The sequence below is a fragment of the Miniopterus schreibersii genome (genome assembly GCF_964146895.1).
Source record: "Miniopterus schreibersii genome assembly, chromosome: 5".
Lineage (NCBI taxonomy): Eukaryota > Metazoa > Chordata > Mammalia > Chiroptera > Miniopteridae > Miniopterus > Miniopterus schreibersii.
The window spans coordinates 3172640-3191407 of NC_138106.1; the positions used below are offsets into that span (position 1 = coordinate 3172640).

An 18768-nucleotide genomic window follows, 5' to 3' on the forward strand; every position below is an offset into this window, starting at 1 on the left:
GCTCTTCCTCTTGGACGCACATGGGGATACAGGGAGATCCTGGAGGCTCAGGACCGGCCAGAGGGCTGCAGCAGACATTGTAAGAGGGGAAAGACTGACTGAGGAGGAGATCACGAGGAGCTGGCTTGGGGAGGGGTAGGAAAAACATGTAGAACTTTACCAAGAAATGTGTCTTCACAGTGAGTGTCAAGGCCATTAACGGACTGAGGAAGATGGGCTGCGGAGAACAGAGAGCTTTAAACGGGCAGAACCCCCGGCAAACATCTGTGAGCACCTGTGTCGTTCCAAGTGCTGGGGAGTCAAGACAAGAAGAGGGTCTTGTGGGTCTCAAAACCAACGGTGGGACAGTCGCTGTGAAGCGGTCGGTTAAATGCGGAGAGCTGCTTTTGGAAACAGGCCGGCCGTTCCTCGAACAGCTAAAAAGTGCCGCGGGACTCGGCGGTTCTACCCCCGGGTACGTCCCTCCAAGGGAACCGAGAACACACGTCCGCACAAAAACCGGTGCGCGGTTTGTAGCGGCATTGCTCCTGGCGATCAAACAGTGGAAACACCCGAATGCCTCTCCGCCCATGAATGGATAAACAAAATGTGGTTTGTCCATAGACACAATGGGATACTATGTTGCAATCAAAACAAACGAAGTATCGCTACGTGCGGCAGCGTGGATGAACCCGGAAAGCACGCTCAGCGAAAGAAGGCCGTCTCAAGGGATCACACACTGTGTCATCTCACTTACCTGAAACGTGCAGAACAGGGAAATCCACGGACACAGAAGACTGGTGGCTGCCTAAGGGCTGGGGCGGGGCGGGCTGGGAGTGACTGCTGATGGGTAGGAGGCCTGCTTTGGGGGAGACGAAAATGTTGCGCACTGAGACGGTGAGGATGACTGCACAACCTCGTGCATGTACTAAGGACTTTCGGGTTGTACACTTCACGTAGGTGAATTGTACGGTATCTGAACTGTACCCCAGTAAAGCTGGGTTTGTTGTGTTTGAAGTGCTGAGACTGCAGTCCCCACAGGATGCCGGCCAGGACCGGGGAGGGCTCGCTGCGCGCTTCGTGTTCTTCACACCGACACCACTAGCTCGCCCTCCGCGCTGCTTCCTGGAAGGCCCCCGGCGTTGTCAGTTGCGAAGGCTTCCTCTGGTTTGAAACAGGAACTGTCTTCGTGAGACTGTTGCTTTGTTTAAATAAATAAGCAAATGCAATCTGTTGTTATAAAAAAAACCACCCAAACCCGTATTTTCTAGTTATGAGTTCTACATAGAACTTCTGGAACGCTAGAAAAAGAAAGGGAAAATACTGATTAGGGAAAACAAAGCTTGCCCTGGCTGGTTCGGCTCAGTGGTTAGAGCCTCGACCCGAGGACTGAAGGGGCCCGGGTTGATTCTGGCCAAGGGCACGGACCTCGGCTGCAGGCTCCCCCGAGCCCTGGGCGGTGCGCCTGCAGGAGGCAACCGATCGGGGTGCCTCTCTTACTTGGTCTCTCTCTCTCCCTTCCACTCTCCCTGAAAAGCAACCGAGAAATATCCTGGGGCGAGGGTTAGAGAAGAAAACAAGGCTTTTCTTCTGGGTTCAGCCGTATCACAGACCTCCATCGCTTCCTTCCTCACCTTCTGGGGAGTGTCCGAGGCGGGGCAGAGGCATGCGGCCCGGGTGAGAAGGTGTGTGCAGATGGAGAGGCGACGCAGGTGACTCCGTGGGATGTGACAGGATGTATACAGGGCGACTGACTTGCGGGAAGATTGGGTCGGAGTGGAACAGGCAGCCCGGCAGTCCTGTGCAATTATTCTGTGCCCCAGGCCCCTGTAACTCGGGTGCTAATGACCAACAAGACAGAGGGACAAGGAATGCAGTCGTGCGGCCGATGGAAATGGGTTTCGTGGGGTGTCTTGAGAAAGGCACTTTGGGGACCGGGCATGGGAGGAGACGCATGGTGGTGAGACGTACCGAACCTGAGCTCCACAGAGGACTGTCCCGGGCCCGCTCGGTCTCGCTGTGAAAGGAACCTGGCCTCACCATCGAGCCCGGAGCGAAGACCAAGCGCCAGAAGTTCTGCGCCGTCGGCGCAGCCGGTGCGGAAGCTAGTGCACTTCAGCTCAGCCTCGGCCCGCAGGCCAGCCGGGGCTCTGTTCCCGCTGGGCTCTGGCCCCGCTGCTGCTGTAGGGGGAGGGAGGAGGGGAGAGGGGGAGGGGAAGGGGGAGGAGGGAAGGGGGAGGGGGAGGGGGAGAGGGGGAGGGGGAGGAGGGAAGGGGAGGGAGGAGGGGAGGGGAGGGGGGAGGGGAAGGGGGAGGAGGGAAGGGGGAGGGGGAGGGGGAGAGGGGGAGGGGGAGGAGGGAAGGGGAGGGAGGAGGGGAGGGGAGGGGGGAGGGAAGGGGGAGGGGGAAGAGGAGGAGGGGGAGGAGGGAAGGGGGAGGGAGGAGGGGGGAGGGGGAGGAGGGAAGGGGGAGGGAGGAGGGGGAGGGGGAGGGGGAGGAGGGGAGGGGGAGGAGGGAAGGGGGAGGAGGGAAGGGGGAGGGGAAGAGGGGGAGGGGGGGAGGGAAGGGGGAGGGGGAAGAGGAGGAGGGGAGGAGGGAAGGGGGGAGGGAGGAGGGGGGAGGGGGAGGAGGGAAGGGGGGCGGGGAAGAGGGGGAGGGGGAGGGGCAGGAGGGAAGGGGGAGGGGGAATGGGGAGGGGAGAGGGGGAGGGGGAGGAGGGAAGGGGAGGGAGGAGGGGGAGGGGAGGGGGAGGGGGAGGAGGGAAGGGGGAGGGGGAGGGGAGGGAGGAGGGGAGAGGGGGAGGGGGAGAGGGGGAGGGGGAGGGGAGGGAGGAGGGGAGAGGGGGAGGGGGAGGGGGGAGGGGGAGAGGGAAGAAGGGGAGGAGGGGAGGGGGAGGGGAGGGGAGGGGAGAGGGAAGAGGGGGAGGGGAGGGGAGGGGGAGAGGGAAGAGGGGGAGGAGAGGGGGAGGAGGGGAGGGGGGAGGGGGAATGGTGAGGGGGATGGGGGAGTCCCGCGTGGGGGCCCGAGGCTGTGGTTAACAAAAACGTTTGTGTCTCCGTTTTAAGGAACACGGACAGTCACCCACTTGGACGGGCTGGTCAAGGTCACAGCGTGAACCCTGAAAAACGAAAGGACCCTGGGACACAGGTGGGGTGCTTCTGCTGACATCTGCTCCGACCGTGAGAACAATGGCTGTTGGGTTAAAACGGAGTCTGCCCCCAGGGCGGTGTCTCTGACCCATTTTAGCAACAGGAAACCAGCATTAAAAATGGGGAACAGAACTGAGATGCTGCAGAATCAGAACTGCGAGGGACTTCAGCTGGAAAGCGGTGGGCCTAACCTTGCAGAGCGCACGCCCTTCCCGCTGGCTTTGTTTCCCTCTTCGTATGTTTCATGGTGCTTTGTTAGTGTACTTACAGAGAATCGCCTCTATTTAATCTGCGTGTGTTAAAGGCGCTCTAATCTGCATGTATAATCGTCATGTATCCAGGCGGCTTCAGTTCACCACTTTTTTTTTTCAGGCCTCCCCTGAGGATAGTTTTTCCGCTGCTTTTCAGAGAGAGTGGAAGGGAGAGACACCCATTGACATGAGAGAGACACATCGACTGGCTGCCTCCCCCTTGTGCCCCCACCGGGGCTGGGGATACAGCCTGCAACCGAGGTCTGTGCCCTTGGCCGGAATCAAACCCCCAACCCTTTGGTCTGCGGGCGATGCTGTGACCGCGGAGCCAAACCGGCCAGGGCCCAACAGGTATTTCTTAGCAGCGGGCGCTGCGTCAGGTGCTGACTTGGAGAAAGGGGCCGTGTCACGTCGTGTGCGGGTGGCTTCCCAGGTGAACTGCAGTGAGTGGGCTGCTCAGAAGCCTGGAGCAGTGATGGGAGGGAAAGGTGTGGGCCACGGGAACATGTTCCCGAATGTGCCTCCCCAGGTCAGGTAACTACTGACCTTCCTGCAGGGGCGCGGGGCGGGGGGCGGGGGGCGGGCCCTGCCAGCTGGGTGTGGAAGGCAAGAGCGGCTCCTTGGGAGGCTAGAGGACAGGGTGACGTCTGGGATGCTGCGAACCGGTACTTACAGCCTGCAGACCCGCTCTGCACCTGGGCTGCACACCGGGGGAGCTTTCAAACGCAGGGGTGCCTGAATCCCACCCCGGAGAGCAGGAGTTAAGTGGTCAGGGCAAGGTCTGGGCACTGTCCTTTCTAAAGCTCCCAGGTGGGTGCAGTGGGCACCAGGGCTGAGAACCAGTTGCAAGAGGAGGAACAGAGTGCCTGGAGGCGCACCCAGTCCGGGGGGGCCAGGCAGGGGCCCCCTGGGGAAGTATCATGAGCACCTTTCCCACAAGCCTAGGCTGCCAGCAAGAGCCCAAGGGAAGGGGGCAGTGGGGGGAAGGGAGAGGAGGGGGAAGAGGGAAAGGGGGGAGCAGGCGATGAAGGGGCAGCTCCACCGGCTTCCCTCGGGGCCTTTCAAACAGGCCCCCCGTTTCTGATGGTTAGCCGTAGTCCCAAGGGGACCTGCTGCATCCCGCTGCAGTCCCAGAGCCCTGGACCCTTGCTCACACGTGTGGCTCCTCCTGCCTCTTCACTTCCAGGCTGCAAAGTCTGCAGCCTCGGTCTGTGCCCACATCCTTCCCCACACAGAGTGCGCCAAGTCCCAGCAGGGCACGGACCCCCCCCCCCCGTTAGGCATCGTCTTATGGGCTCTTCCTTCACACGGTTTCAGAAGTTTCCGTGCAAGGTTCAACCACAGAGAATCAAACATAATAAATGTCACGTCTTTCTTACAAAGCTGGGCACACTGTGAGCACTCGGTACACGTTACCTCTGTCGAAAACAATTAAAGAGAAGAGCGAGAAGATGCACGTATAGCTAGAGGAAGATGCCCACGTAGTTAGTTCCATGATGCAAAAAAAGAGATTGAAACAACCTTGGGGAGAAAAGGCCTCTGGGCGCCTGAGCTGACCGAGCAAGGCTGCGCGTGAAGCCCTGGCCTGTGTGGCTTGGTGGTTAGAGCGCGGTCTGGTGCGCCCAAGGGTCCCAGGTTCAATTCCAGGTCAGGGCACATGCCCAGGTTTGGGGTTCAGTCCCCAGTCGGGGCCTGTATGGGAGGCAACTGATCGCCGTTTCTCTCCCATCGGTGTTTCTCTCTCTCTCCCTTCCTCTCTGTCTAGAATCAATGAAAAAAAAACATATTCTTGGGTATTAAAAAAAAAGGGATGCAAGTGACAAAGACTCAGACAGGGCAGGATTGGCTCCCCAGGGCCCTGCCAGCGTCCTCCTGGCGCAGCGTGACTCCCGTTAGTCCTGCTGTTCTCCCTGACTCCCCAATAAGACACCCTCCCTGTTAAGCTGCAGTGGGAATGTCCCCCGTCGGACAGAAAGACACTGGGACAAACATTTCATCAGCGTAAGCAGCAAATGAATGTGAGATGCCCGAACAGGTTTTTTCCTGAGATGGAGGCCCATCACCTGTGCTTTTGAGAATATTCTGAGGGTTTTAAACTCGTACGGGAATTGAATACATGTTGGAATGATAACTCTTTGTAAGCATTTGTGTATCCATTACAATTTCCCCAACTTTTTATTTTGAAAACTTCAAAATCCATAGAGAAGTTGAATGCTTAGCTGCCCTTCATCTGGAATTGCTATTGACACTTCCACTTTCTACACACACATACCACACCTACACACACAAATACACCACACGCACCTGCACACGCACACGTCTGAGCGTCTCTGAGTGTCTGACAACCTAGAGTGAGGCAGAGCTTAAGGGACAACCTCTGTTCTCCCCAGTGGTTCAGACACTAATGGCGCGTCTTACAATGGTCACACCTTAGGCCCAACAGGCAAAGGCATTGGTCACGTGCTCAGTACAGTGTCCGGCTCACCGCCAGTGCGGAACAGATGTTGTCGATTATTACCAATACCGATTATTATCAATAAGAGGGTGAACTGTCTAGGTTTCCTATGGCTCCGTCAGTTAGATCTGTGTCGAAGCTATATTGTTCAGTGCATACATAGCTTAGAACTGTTTTATCTTCCCCATGAACCAAGACTTTTTACGATTATATAATGGTCCTCTTTAACTCTAGGAATACTTTTTGCCTTAAAATCTATTTTGTATGATATTAATAGTGAAATCAACTTTCTTGATTAGAATTCGCCTGGTATATCCTTTGCCTTCTTTCCACTGCCAATTTTTCTATAGCCTTATGACTTCTGTGGGTCTTCTAAAAACAGCTAAAGATGTACTATTTTTTACAGTCTAACAATCTTGTCTTCTGCTGGATCATGTAGTCCACTGACTTTTGGATTTATTTCTATTACAGTACTTCATGTTTTCTATTTGTTCTGCCTTTTTAAAGGAAAGGTATCTTTTCCCCTCTCTTGCTGGAGCGATGTCTTGGCTGAGTAATAGTTCTCATTCCACTTTTCCTTTAGGGCAGCGTTTCCCGGCCTCCGCTGTTGGGGCAGATAATTCCTTGCTGTGTGTGCCGCCTTGTGCATGGGGCGGGGGGTGGTTTAGCAGGGTCCCCGCCTTCTATTCACCAGATGCCGGTAACCCCCCTCTGGTTGGAACCACCCAAAATGCTTCCTGACATTGTCAAACGTCCCCTGGGGGCCACAATTTCCCCCCCTCCAGCTGGGAACCACTTCTCTACTGATGTTACTCGAGAAATGTTAGCATGTTCAACTCATCCACGTCTCCAATAAACCTCGATTACTCTCCGAAACACAACAGGAACTTGGAAACACGTTTACCATCCATTGCTCCCCTCTCTGAGTTTTAGTTGTTGTCTCTTAAACCCAGAATATATTACTGTTGTTTTGTACAGTTGACATTTATTTGAATTTACTCGTGTGTTTACCAGTTTCCTTCCTGTAGTTCTTACGTCATAGCGTCGATCTGGGAATGGTTTCCTTTGGCTAAAATACCTTCTTTAGATCTTTATCCAATAAAGGTCTTTTGATGTCAAAAGCTCTCAACTTTTGTTTGTCTGAGTCTTTACTTTATACCCTTTTCCTGAAAGATTTCTTTTGTTTCGCAGGATATCCAGTTCTAAGTTGACACAGATTTTTGATGTACTTGGAAGGCATTCCATCACTTCTTGGCATCTGTTACCGCTGAGGTGTCCTCCATGGATTTAACTGCTCTTCCTTGGAAGGTAATCCGCCTTCTCTGTGTTCAGGGTCCTGAAGTTTCACTCTGATGTGATTTCTTCTGACTTGTTCAGCTTGGGATTTGTCGGGATTCCTGAATTTGTAAACTGGTAACTTTCATCAGCCACTATCTTTTCAAATATTCAAATGTAGGCAAAACTCAGAAATACTGTGGGTTTAGTTCCAGACCACTGCAAAAAAAACCAAATACTGTAATCGAGAGAGTTGCACGCAGCTTTTGGTTTTCCGGTGCACATACGAGTCCTGTTTACGTGATGCTGTGTCTGGTAAGTGTCCAACAGCACCATGTGTAATAAAAGTGTATACACCTTACTGAAAAAATATTGCTAAAAATGCTAACCATCATCTGAGCCTTCAGTGAGTCCTAATCTTTTTGCAGATGGAGGGGGCCTTCAACTCTTTAGAAAATGCAACCTGTGAAGCACAGTAAAGTGAGGTATGGCTGTATTGCATTGGCCTCACCCCTACTCACCTCTCTGTCTGAGTCTCTGATTAGACGTCTAATAGATCATCTCACTCTATCCTTCATACATTGTGTATCTTAACCTCTCATATTTTTTCCATTTTTATGTTTCTCTGCCAAGTAATTCCCTTGGCAATTACTTCAGATTTACCCTTTCGGTGCTGGTTATTTTATGTGTCAACTGGACAAGGCCACAGCGCCCAAATATTTGACCAATCAACACCAGTCAGAATGTTGCTGTGAAAGTGTTGTTTTAGATGAGATTAACATTTAAATTGTAGACTTTGAGTAAAGCAGGTTACCTTCCATGGTGTGGGTGGGTGTCATCTAATCAGTTGAAGGCTCTAAGAGAAAAAAGACTGAGGTCTCCAGAGGAAGAGGTGATTTTGCCTTGAGACTGATTTGGACTCGACTGAAATATCGACTCTTGCCTGTCAGTATTCCCCTCATATTTTGGGACTTGCCAGCCTCCACAGTTGCTTCCTTAAAATAAAAATTTCTCTCTCTCTCTCCAGACACACTCACACACACACACCTTATTGGTTCTCTTTCTCTGGAGAATCCTAATACACTCCTTCTATCCAGTTTATTTTTTTTCTCTTCAGCTGTGTCTAATCTGCTATTAAGCCCATCTTCTGACTTTTAAATTTCAATGGTTATACTTTTCATTTCTAGAGGTCTATTTTTCCTTTCCTCTAAAAATGTTTGGTCATTTCTTAGTGTGCAGCAGATTGTAATTATTGCTCCTACTTATTCTCTCCCTTCCTTGTAAGAAAATCATACATTCTGCATGGCCGGGCGTGGCTCAGCGGTTGAGCATCGACCTGGGATCCAGGTGATCAAGGTTCGATTCCCTGTCAGGGCACATGCCCGGGTTGCGGGCTCGATCCCCAGTCGGGGGCGAGCAGGAGGCAGCCGATCAACGATGACTCTCTCATCATTGATGTTTCTCTCTCGCTCTCTCTTTCTCTCTCTCTCCCTTCCTCTCTCTGAAATCAATAAAGATATATTTTAAAAAAAGAAAAAGAAAAAGGAAAATCATACATTCCTTCCTATTGCCATGTCACTACATTTCTCCCTGGGAGCAATACGTATCCCCACTCTGTTGACATTGAACTTTAGCCAAAGGACTGTGGGCGGAAGTGACTTGCTCCATGTCCAAGCAGAAGCTTCAAGCACTATTGTGGGGGTTGCATTTCTTCCCTCACTTCTGAATGTCCTTCAGCCTAGATCCCAGAATGCAGAAGTCACTGAGATTAGGACAGAGCCACAGCTGACTTCTAGCCACTCATAAAGTGAGTAAGAAACAGGAATTTGTTTTTAAATGCCACTGAGGTTTGGGATCTTCTGTTACCACCACAATGCTGAGTAATTCAGCCTCTGTGGTTTCCAGGCATGTGCAATGTCTTGTTTCAGTATGTAACTGCACTGAATGTGCTGTGGGATCTCTGACTGTTTCTATCAGGATCTGAAGTGTTCGGGGGTCTGGCTTAGCTGCTTAATGTTATTGCTGGCTCTTGCTTACGATGTTTCCCGTTTGGATCCTGTGATGTCTAACAGCTAACCCTGAAGTTTTTTTTCTAAGCCAAGTTTTTTAAAAAACAGCATTTTTATTGGTTTTTAGAGAGAGAGGAAGGGAGAGGGAGAAAAAAAGAGAAATACCGATGAGAGAAACATCAACAGGCCGCCTCCTGCACACTCCCTGTTGGGGATGAGCCGTAACCGGGCATGTGCCCTGATCCAGAATCAAACCAGCAACCTTCTGGTGCACTGGACGACACCCAGCCAAGTCACACCAGCCAGGGCCTGAAGTTTTATTTGACCGCCCAGAGAGTGTGATTTGGGCCTGCAAACCTACCCTTTGAGACTATAACTTCCCAGGAAAGATACATTTTGCCCGATTCACTCAGAAAACCAAACCAAAACCAAAAAGGATTCCTTGTAGTCCCTGGGAGGGGTGTGCGGAAGGCTGAAGAATGACCCCAAGGATACCAGGTCCTGATCCCTGGCACCTGTGAACGTGACTTTATTTGAAAAAAGTCTTTGCAGATGTGGTGAGATTTGGGCGATTCAGGTGGGAGATTATCCCGGGTTATCTGGGTGGGCCTTAAATGAAACCACTCGTGTCTTTACAGAGAGAGGTGGCGGGGGACCGGGGGGGACTGGAGTGATGATGCCACAGCCAAGGGGTGGGTGAGGCACCTGGAAGAGACAAGGGACGATCGTCTCCTAGAACCTCTGAAGACTTTGACACCTTGAATGCAGCCTGTTGACACCGATTTCGGACTCCTGGCCTGATTCCAGGACTGTGAGTTGAGTGTCTGTTCTTCGAAAGCCCCCGCCTGTGGCACTTTGTTACGGCAGCCACGGGGCACTAATACGGGGGCCGGTGAGATCTGTTTCTCCTGCTTTACCCTACACGGGACGGGAGGCTCCTTGGGATTTCAGGGTGATGAGGAAGTCTCCTTTAGACTCCGCCTTGGGCTAGTCCTGAGCTTTGTCTTCTGTCCCCTGAGCCTTTGTGAATGGCTGAAAGCTACCGGGTTTGTCAAATGCCCTCCAGGGGAAAGGTGGCACTGGACTGGCTTGTCTCAGCTCAGGCCTCGGACATCCCTTCCTTCCTGGCTAAGAAACATTTGAAACATTGCTTTTCAGACATTACATCCCAGAACCCCTCTCTGTACTGCTGTTGCCCATCTTCTAACTCAAAGCTGGGTCCCGGGTTCAATTCTGGCCAAGGGCATGTACCTTGGTTGCGGGCTCGATCCCTGGCCCCAGTCGGGCCACGTGCAGGAGACAACCAATCGATGCGTCTCTCTCACATCGATGTGTCCCTTCCACTCTCTCTGAAAATCAATGGAAAGAATATCCTCAGGTGAGGGCTGGAAAAAAAAAAAAAAGACTAGCTTTATGGAGTGCCTGCTGTGTGTGGGCACCGGGTAGGTGTCTTTAACGGGTGTGCTAATCCTTAGGTCCCCACTTCAGGTAAGGAAGCAGAGGTCACAGGCTGGTAACCGCCTGAGGTGGAGCTCAAAGCCCAGGGCCCTCCTGCTCTCCCATCTTCCTCTGCTGGGAGCTCCCAGGCACTGTCAGGCCCTCACGTGTGGCAGGGACCAAGGGGCACCCACTGAATGAATGGACATCAACAATGGCATGCAAGGGGCTCATCCAGCACCTTACAATTCTGCAAATGTAGTGTCACGAATACCTACGGATTAGAGAATAAAACTTTATTAGAGCACCAGCACCATATGAAACATGTACAGGTAGAAAATGCAACCCCGTCGCAGACGCATCCGTGAGAATCCAGAGCCCGCACTCTGCACGGGGCTGTTTCCCGGCTCGTCTGTGGCCGGCCGGTTGGATTTTACAGCATCTGCTTTTATCCCTCATTTTAGGACTTTCATTTCTCACAATTAAGGCCCGTTCCTTATGTTAGTGAGCCTAAGAGGCTGGAAACGACAGCCCCCGTGGGCGGCTAGTTTTACCCATGAAGGCCTCTAAAAAGCAGCCAGTTCCCAAGATGAAGCGTCCTTCCGCCGAGCGAGCCCTTCCATCCAGCTCTTGCGTTGCTCAGATGCGGTCCCGGCGCTGAGAGCTCTACACAGGGGCTTGCTCAGGGGGTCTCGGCCCTCGCTTGTTGCTCACCCTCAGAGGCAGCAGTGGGAAGTGGGGTGTGCCCCCTCCTTGGAGAACCCCTGGAGGGCCAGCCCCACCCCCAGGCGGGGCCCCGAGGCTGCAGCCGTCCCCGGGATTCTGTTTGTTGCTTTCAGAGGCTTCTGTGACGACACTCAGTTTGTCAAAAACTTCATTCTCATCGGAGAGTGGGGAGGAGAAAAACAGAAGCCTGTTGTGATGAGGGTGACTCAGGAACTGCAGGCGGGAAAAAAGGAGGGGAGCCATTAAATTTCCCCATCGCCTGTTCCGGGCTTACAAAGATCTTATACGGAACTCATGGCTGGAAAACACTGCTTTAAAAAATGTGACAAGGCCGGGCCGGCGTGGCTCAGCGGTTGAGCAGGAGATTGCGGTTTGATTCCCGGTCAGGGCGCATGCCCGGGTTGCAGGCTTGACGATCCCCAGTAGGGGGCGAGCAGGAGGCAGCCGATCAATGACTCATCATTGATGTTTCTCTCTCTCTCCCTCTCCTTTCCTCTCTCTGAAATCAATAAAGACATATTAAAAAAAAAAAAAAGTGACAAGAACAGTATGAGAGTTCCTCAAAAACTTAATAACGGAATGACCATAGGACCCAGCAGCTCCATTTCCTGGGAGACACCCAGCAGACCTGAAAGTGGGGTCTCAGAGAGATACCTGCACACCCATGTTCATGGCAACAGGCACCACCCCAGCCCAGAGGTGGAAGCAACCTGAGTGCCCATCAGTGGATGACGGATACAGAGTGTAGTCTGTCCACACAGTGGAATATTACTCAGCCTTAAAAAGGAAGGAAATCCCGACACCTGCTACCACATGGATAAACCTTGAGGACACTGCTCAGTGAAATAAGCCAGACACAAAAGGACGGACGCCGTGGGGCTCAGGCAGGGAAGGCGGGAAAGGGCGCTGTGTCCCGGCGGAAGGGACTGCCTTCGCCCCTCCCTCAGGCTGTGGCATGAGCACAGGCACAAGGGACTGACCAGCAGGAAAGCGTGCGGGCCCAGACGAGGCGGCCCGGGCTTAGCGGGAAAACTCCACGAGGTGGGGTCTCTCCTCCCACCTGGATCCCCCACCTACCTCCTTGAGGTGCTGCGGGAGCGTGTTCCCGGGGTAGAAGGCATACTTGGTCCTCTTGTAGATGTACCACAGCAGCAAGAAGCAGCCCATGAGCAGCAGGCAGGCGCACACGGAGGCCGCCAGGACAACCGTCACCACGATCCAGACGGGGGCGCTTTCTGCGGGAGGACAGCGTGTGTTACAGTCTGTCCCTGGAGATGCCCACGGAGACCTCAACACCGTTCTCCTGCCAGGATCCGATGGCGGTCCCCACGAGCGGGGCCCAACACCCGGTTATCCAGGGGGGCATGGGGAGGGAACCCAGCAGCTGTGCGAGGACCCAGCGTTTCCCACAAGTCTCGCCCTTTCCGATCTTCTTCCAAGTTTGGTTTCTGGCAGGTTGCTGCGCACACAAACGGAGTAACAGGCAAGAACTCCCATCCACTCTCCTCCCGCGTGGGCGGCGAGGAGCCCCTGTTCGGGACAACCCTCTCCTCCCTGGGCCGCAGAGCCCCAGTCAGACGCGCACTGCGGCGCTGGGTACTGAGAGCTGCGGCCGCTCTGGGCGCAGACAGCTCCAGGCAAACCCCGCGCTCAGGGACCCCCACGCCAGCGCCGAGGCCGTCCTGCTGGGCCACCCGGCACCCTCTGGGGCTCCTGTCGGGGCAAAGCCAAGGCTGCCGAGAGAAGTCTCCATCTGTCCCGCCAACATCTGACCTTCCTTTCTTGGAGCATTTACTATAAAAAGCTGGGGATCCCTCCTCTGCCCCTTTGAGATGTGTACGTGTCTCCTACACCCCCAGAGTGTCTTCCTCGAGGACCCAGAGCGGTTCCTCATCAGAGGCCTGTCTCTAGTCTCTGTGGGAGGGCAGAGCCTAACTTGATAAATGCCGGCTAGAGGTAGACACAGATGGCCTACTGAGCTACCCTGTCACCGCTTCTTAGAATCTGTCACTTCCCCTCCCCGCTTCTTCCCTTCAAATGCGCAGTAAGCTCTCTCCCCTCCTGAAGCCCTTACTGAACAAAATCTGTTTCTACCACTTTACCTTACGTCCGGCTTCACCTCTGACACTATCTATCCAGGATGTCACCCTGGTCATCGGTGGTCCTTGCTCCTGATTCTGCACCAGGCCCTTCTCCAGCTGCTCTGGCCACCTAACGTCTCTATGCCCAACCCCCACAGTCAGCACTCCCCCCCCCCCCATCAAAATCCAAAGCATTTGGTGCTGAGAGCAACCGAGAGAAGGGACTTGGCCCTTTCAGAGCAAGTCATTCAGGGGACACTCTGTGGGGGAATGTCAATTTCTGCCGAAACAGGGCAGATCAAAGAACCGAGACAGCAAATGCTCCGGAGCTCCATCGGCTGCTGGCGCCTGCTGGGTTCTGCCAGCACCTCCCGCCTCCGCCTCCTGAGCTTGGCTGACAGCGGCTCCCTAGGCGTCTGGTGAGCCGACCTGGCCTTTGCAAGGGGCAGAGGCTGGGAGGAGCCTGCCTCGGCTTTGGTCTGCCCCCTTGCTCCCTCTCACGCTTTAATTTATTCTGAGAGCCACCTCCTTGTCTTCCCAGCTCGTGCCCTGGCTGAGTTCAGAGCAGCTCCTTATCCCAGTTCCCCTACAAATTCTTGTTCCCTTTACTGCAGTCAAGGGGTGGTGCTTCCTAAGCCACACTTTTCACACAAACATGCTTTCCTGGTGGATGCAGGCTCATGTGTGCGGGGGGGGGGGGGGGGGGGGGGGGGGGGTGCTGGCTGGAGTGGCCCCCGGGCTACCCCCTAGCGCACAATAGGACATCCACTTGGGATCTGACATCCCAGCTCTTGAGGAAGTTGCAGGCTCCTACATGTCCATCTGTCCTTCCTTTATTTCAATAGCTCTCTAATGTGGCAAAGCCCCAGAGTCGCTCATCACACACAGATTAAACACTGACTGCCAGGCCCACCCAGCACCCTGGTGACACTGCGATGAGCCCGGGTCTCCTTGTGTCTCCAGCCGGGACACCGGGTTGCTGGTGACAGAATCCAAGGGATGCTTTTGTGACTGACCCGAGGGAGAAGAGGGCACAAGAGAGGACACTACTTTACACGGGCTCTGCGCTGTGGGAGCATCTAGTCACTGGCAGCCTCTCGGCAGAGCCCTCCAACTTGCCGGTTGCATGTGACCGCGGCCAGCAGACCTGCCTTCTCTGTTACCCACAGGGACGTTGCGCCTTTGCTCATCTATGGAACTAACTGGCAGGTAGTCAATTCCAGCCAAGGTGACCTGGCTGAGCCTGGCCTGTGCTCTGTCACTGAGCAGCTGAGCGACTTTGGGCAAGTCAGCCCGTCTGTCTGACCCTTCACGTTCCATCCGATAGGAGAGACGATCCTTACAAACCTCTCACTGAAGATGCGTCTGAGGTTGAAATGAGATCACGGTGTTTAAACGAACCTCAAATGATGTTTGACAAAAGCCCGTTTTCAATGGGTTATACTTTCCTTTGATAAAATGTTTTGGTTTTGTCAATTAATAGATGATCATTTATAGTCCCAAAATATTTGAAAAATTGTTGGTTTTGGCCAAATTGTACGGCTCCTGCCATGTTTCATGATATAAACCTTTAGGAACACTTAACAATGTGATTTTAATAAGATCATTACTAACAACAGTAACAGTACCCAGCCCTCGGGCTTGCTCTGCGCCGGGCACTGCTCTGCGTGCCCCACCCCAGTGTCCGGCAGCTTTTTTATCCCTCCCATTTTACAGATTTGGCTGCTGAGGCACAGGGCGACTCAGGATCTGCCCCGTGTCACGTTAGGTTGGAGCTCACACGGGGAGGGACACGGCTCGGGGACAGTCGGGTGGTACTCAAGGCTTTGGGGAGGCAGTGGCAGGAGTCTAGAGGAAAGAGGGATGATTCCAAGGTCAGGGGTTCTGGTGGTTCAAGCAGGATGGGGGCCCCCAAGGTACAGAACTCAGGTTCAAGCACAAACAACTCATGAGAGGAATAATAAAGTGAGGAAACCTGCGGAGGGGCCGTGGAACAGCCTTGGCGCACCAAGGGCAGGCTGCTGTTATTTGAAGGTGCCTCTGGCCATGGGAGGGGCACAGGCAGGTCCTCTCAGCACTGACCTCGGGCCTTGGCCAGGACTGGGGGCAACGGGAAGAGAAAGGAGGGAGATCAGAGAATCCCCTCCAGAGAGACAGCAGACTCCCCACCCTCGCCCAGGCGTTGCAGTCCCGAGATGGCGGCGGAAACGACTGCAGAGCAGCTCTGACGTCGAGGCAGGTCAGGGACCCAGGAGAGGTGACAGTCCTGCATCCAGGCAAACTATTTGTGCGTTCACCAAAGAAGAGAAAAAAACCCAAGATTCGGGAAACTACAGGCCAATAAGCTGGAGGCCGATCTCCAGAAACAATACAAACCCCCCAGGGTAGATCAGGGGTCAGTTACACGCCCTAAAAAAACAGAAGGAAGGTAAACAAAATGAATCACATTCGCGCACCAGAAAGGAATTTGCCTTTTCTTCCTGGGACTGGGTTAGCTGTTGGTGAATTACGGCATATTATGGGGCTGGTTTTGCTAACCCTCCAAAAGGCTGTTGAAAGAAAGGACACGCTAAGAATGCTGGCACCCAGAGCGACTTGCCCGAGAAGAAAACGCCACCCACCTCAGGCATTCCCGGCTGCAGGCTTCTTGTGTTGAGAAACACCCAAAAAAACAGATCACAGGTGGACAACACCGCCCTTGGCCCAGGGTGTCAATTTCAGCTGATACCTGCAAAGTCTTTCCCACGACTTTGTGGACAATAAACCCAGGCAGCTTATGTAACAGGGCACCGCACCCCGAGGGGCCCGCAGCCTGCACGCAGGTGGGTAAGCAGTCCCAAGGGAGGTGCGTCCCGCAGCTCCTCCCAGCAGAGCTGGAGACGAGACAGAGCAAAACCGGGCGAGAGAGAAGCTCAGTGACAAAAACCGACATTCAAGAAGAACCCGGCAGGCCGTAGTGCTCAGTCAGTGTGAACGCGGCACTGCAGTGTTCTCGGATCTACACAGGGACCTGACGATGACCCGGTCTCTCCCGGGCGGGAATTTTCGGTGGCCGCCCTCTGTGCTGTTGTGGCCCCAGCTCAGCGCCTTGCTCCCAGGAGCCCGGAGCCCCGGGCGGGAGTCCGAGCGGCCTGGGGTGCCTGAGGAGCCTTCCCACCCTCGCGGGGGCCGCGCCTACAACGCTATTTGAAATGCCGGAGGAGGGTTCCCGACGGCGCGTCCCGAGACTCACCGTCACTGATGGTTTGCTCACAGACAGGCTCGCTCCATTCCCCGGTTTTGTTCCGATCGGGAAGAAACCCCCGAACTTGAACACAGTAAGTTGTCCACGGCTCCAGGTTTCTGAGGACCTCGAAGTCATACTGACAAGTCACTGGATACTGGTCATGGAGACATAAATAAGAACAGGTCTCAGCAGTGAAGGGACACTGACCTTTGCCCCCCCCCCCCACTTATCAGTTATAATCTTAACTTCAGGCTCAGAATGGGGAGACGAAGGAGTCTCACACGTCTCCCAGTTCACTTTGGGGTCCCACTTGTAAGGGACGGGCAAGGACTGACCGATCCTCACAAACATCTCCTTTCTTGAACTTTCTAGTTTAAATGACATGCAAACCATCCCACTTCCTTTTTAAAAAAGATAAACTAGTTGTATACACTGCATCGTGCGCCCCCTCCCCCCCGCCAAATTCTCATATTGAAGTCCTAACCCCTTGTACCTCAGCCAGTGGCTTAGTTGGACATAGGGTCTTTACAGAGGCAGTCAGGTTATAACCACGTCATTAGGGTGGGCCCTAATCCAGCACGACTGGTGTCCTTATAGGAAGACGAAACGCGAACACAGACATGCGCACAGGGAGGAGGCCACGTGAAGATGAGGGCAGATACTGAGGTGATGCTTCTACAGGCCAAGGAACCAAAGATGACCAGTGACCTTCAGAAGCTGGGAGAGAGGGTGGAACAGACTGCCCCTCCGCCTCGGGGGAACCAGCGCTGCTGACACAGTGCTCTCAGGCTTCCGGCCTCCGGAACCCTGAGGGCACATTCTGTTCTCCAGGTCGCCCAGCCTGTGGTATTTTGTTACAGCAGCCTGAGCGGGCTGATACACGGGACATACACAGTAAGACTCCGTGCGATTTTCTTTCCAAGTTGAGAGTATGTTTCTGACTCTGGCTCCCCGGGGTTCCCCTCTGAGTCACTGCTCCACTCATGTACCTGGCGTGCCCTCCTCCAGCGGCTCACCTCGCCTGGAGGGCACACACCACAGCCTGCGGGGGGGGGGGGGGGGGGGGGGGGTGCATCCTGACTCCTCTCTGCTTAATCGGAATATAAGATATCATGATTGATGATACGCTCCTGAGTTTGAGAATCCAAAACAGCTTCTGGCGAAATAAAGGGAATTAGGAGCCTACACTAGTATTTCCCTCCTGGTTGTCATTTCCTTGTGACAGAATCCCACGCAAAGTCTGTAGTAGGACTAGGCACTTACAGAAAGTGAACACAGACTTTGTTACTCTAGCAATCCGTTATTTTTCTCTGGGTATCGGGCTTGTTGACATCTTGTCGATACTCCTTTATTGCAGGAGAAGCTAAATTCATCGAGGGCAAGAACTGGATCATGCCAATTGGATACATGAAGGGTATGGTATGACTTCTAATAATTAAAAACAAAAGTAAAACCCCAAACTCCCGGCTTTCATTTCTAGAAATCCAACACCCCTAGAACCTTACGATGCTCTCTTGTCAAAGACTACGCTCGGGGGGGCCTGCAGGTGGCAGGCAGGGAAGAGAGCGGCATGGATGTCCCCTCTGATTGCTTTTTCTAGCTGGCCTTCCCTTCTGGGCAGCTTCTGGTTTTGTTTTCTCACTTTCTCCCATCAGGAAGCCATAGAATTTCTAAAAGCCTTTTATGCTATTAGTTTATGCTCCGGGAAGCATTTACATTCTAGCAGAGAACCAGTGTCTTACTCCTTTCGGGCTGCCACGCAGAACACCACGGCCTGGGGGGCTTATAAACAGCAAGTGTCCTCACAGCTCTGGAGGCCAGAAGTCCAAGGTCAAGGTGCCAGCAGAGCTGTTGTCTGGTGGTCCCCACCCTCGTCCCGGCTCATAGCTACCACTTCCTCGTGGAGTCCTCACAGGGCAGAAGGGGCGAGGGAGTCTCTGGGGGTCTCTTTCACAAAGGCTCCACCTTCAGGATCTAATCCCCTCCCAAAGATGCACCTCCGGCACCAGCACAGGAGGGATTACGTTTCAACATATGAACTTGGGGAGTGGGACACAAAAATTCAGTCTATAGCACATATCAACAGGTAATGGTGACACCGCGGGCACCAGCAGGGAGGAGCTGGGAATAGGCGTCCTCTCCGACACTTGGCCGGTGGCACTCGAGGCTGCCGCTCAGCGG

The 18768-nt window shown here is 53.8% G+C and overlaps 1 protein-coding gene across 2 annotated transcripts in view; it reads right to left on the bottom strand.

Moving 5' to 3' along the window:
- Positions 1 to 10832: 10832 nt before the first annotated feature.
- LOC308557413 (interleukin-10 receptor subunit beta-like) overlaps positions 10833 to 18768 on the bottom strand; it is a 38824-nt gene continuing 30888 nt past the window's right edge. For both annotated transcript variants that reach the window (XM_081137907.1, XM_081137906.1), the window contains 3 exons: positions 16594 to 16741; positions 12358 to 12515; positions 10833 to 11493 (listed from right to left, as the gene is read on the bottom strand). In XM_081137907.1, coding sequence (XP_080994033.1) covers positions 11221 to 11493; positions 12358 to 12515; positions 16594 to 16741 — 579 coding nt within the window. In that variant the 3' untranslated portion in view covers positions 10833 to 11220. The remainder of the gene's footprint in view (positions 11494 to 12357; positions 12516 to 16593; positions 16742 to 18768) is intronic.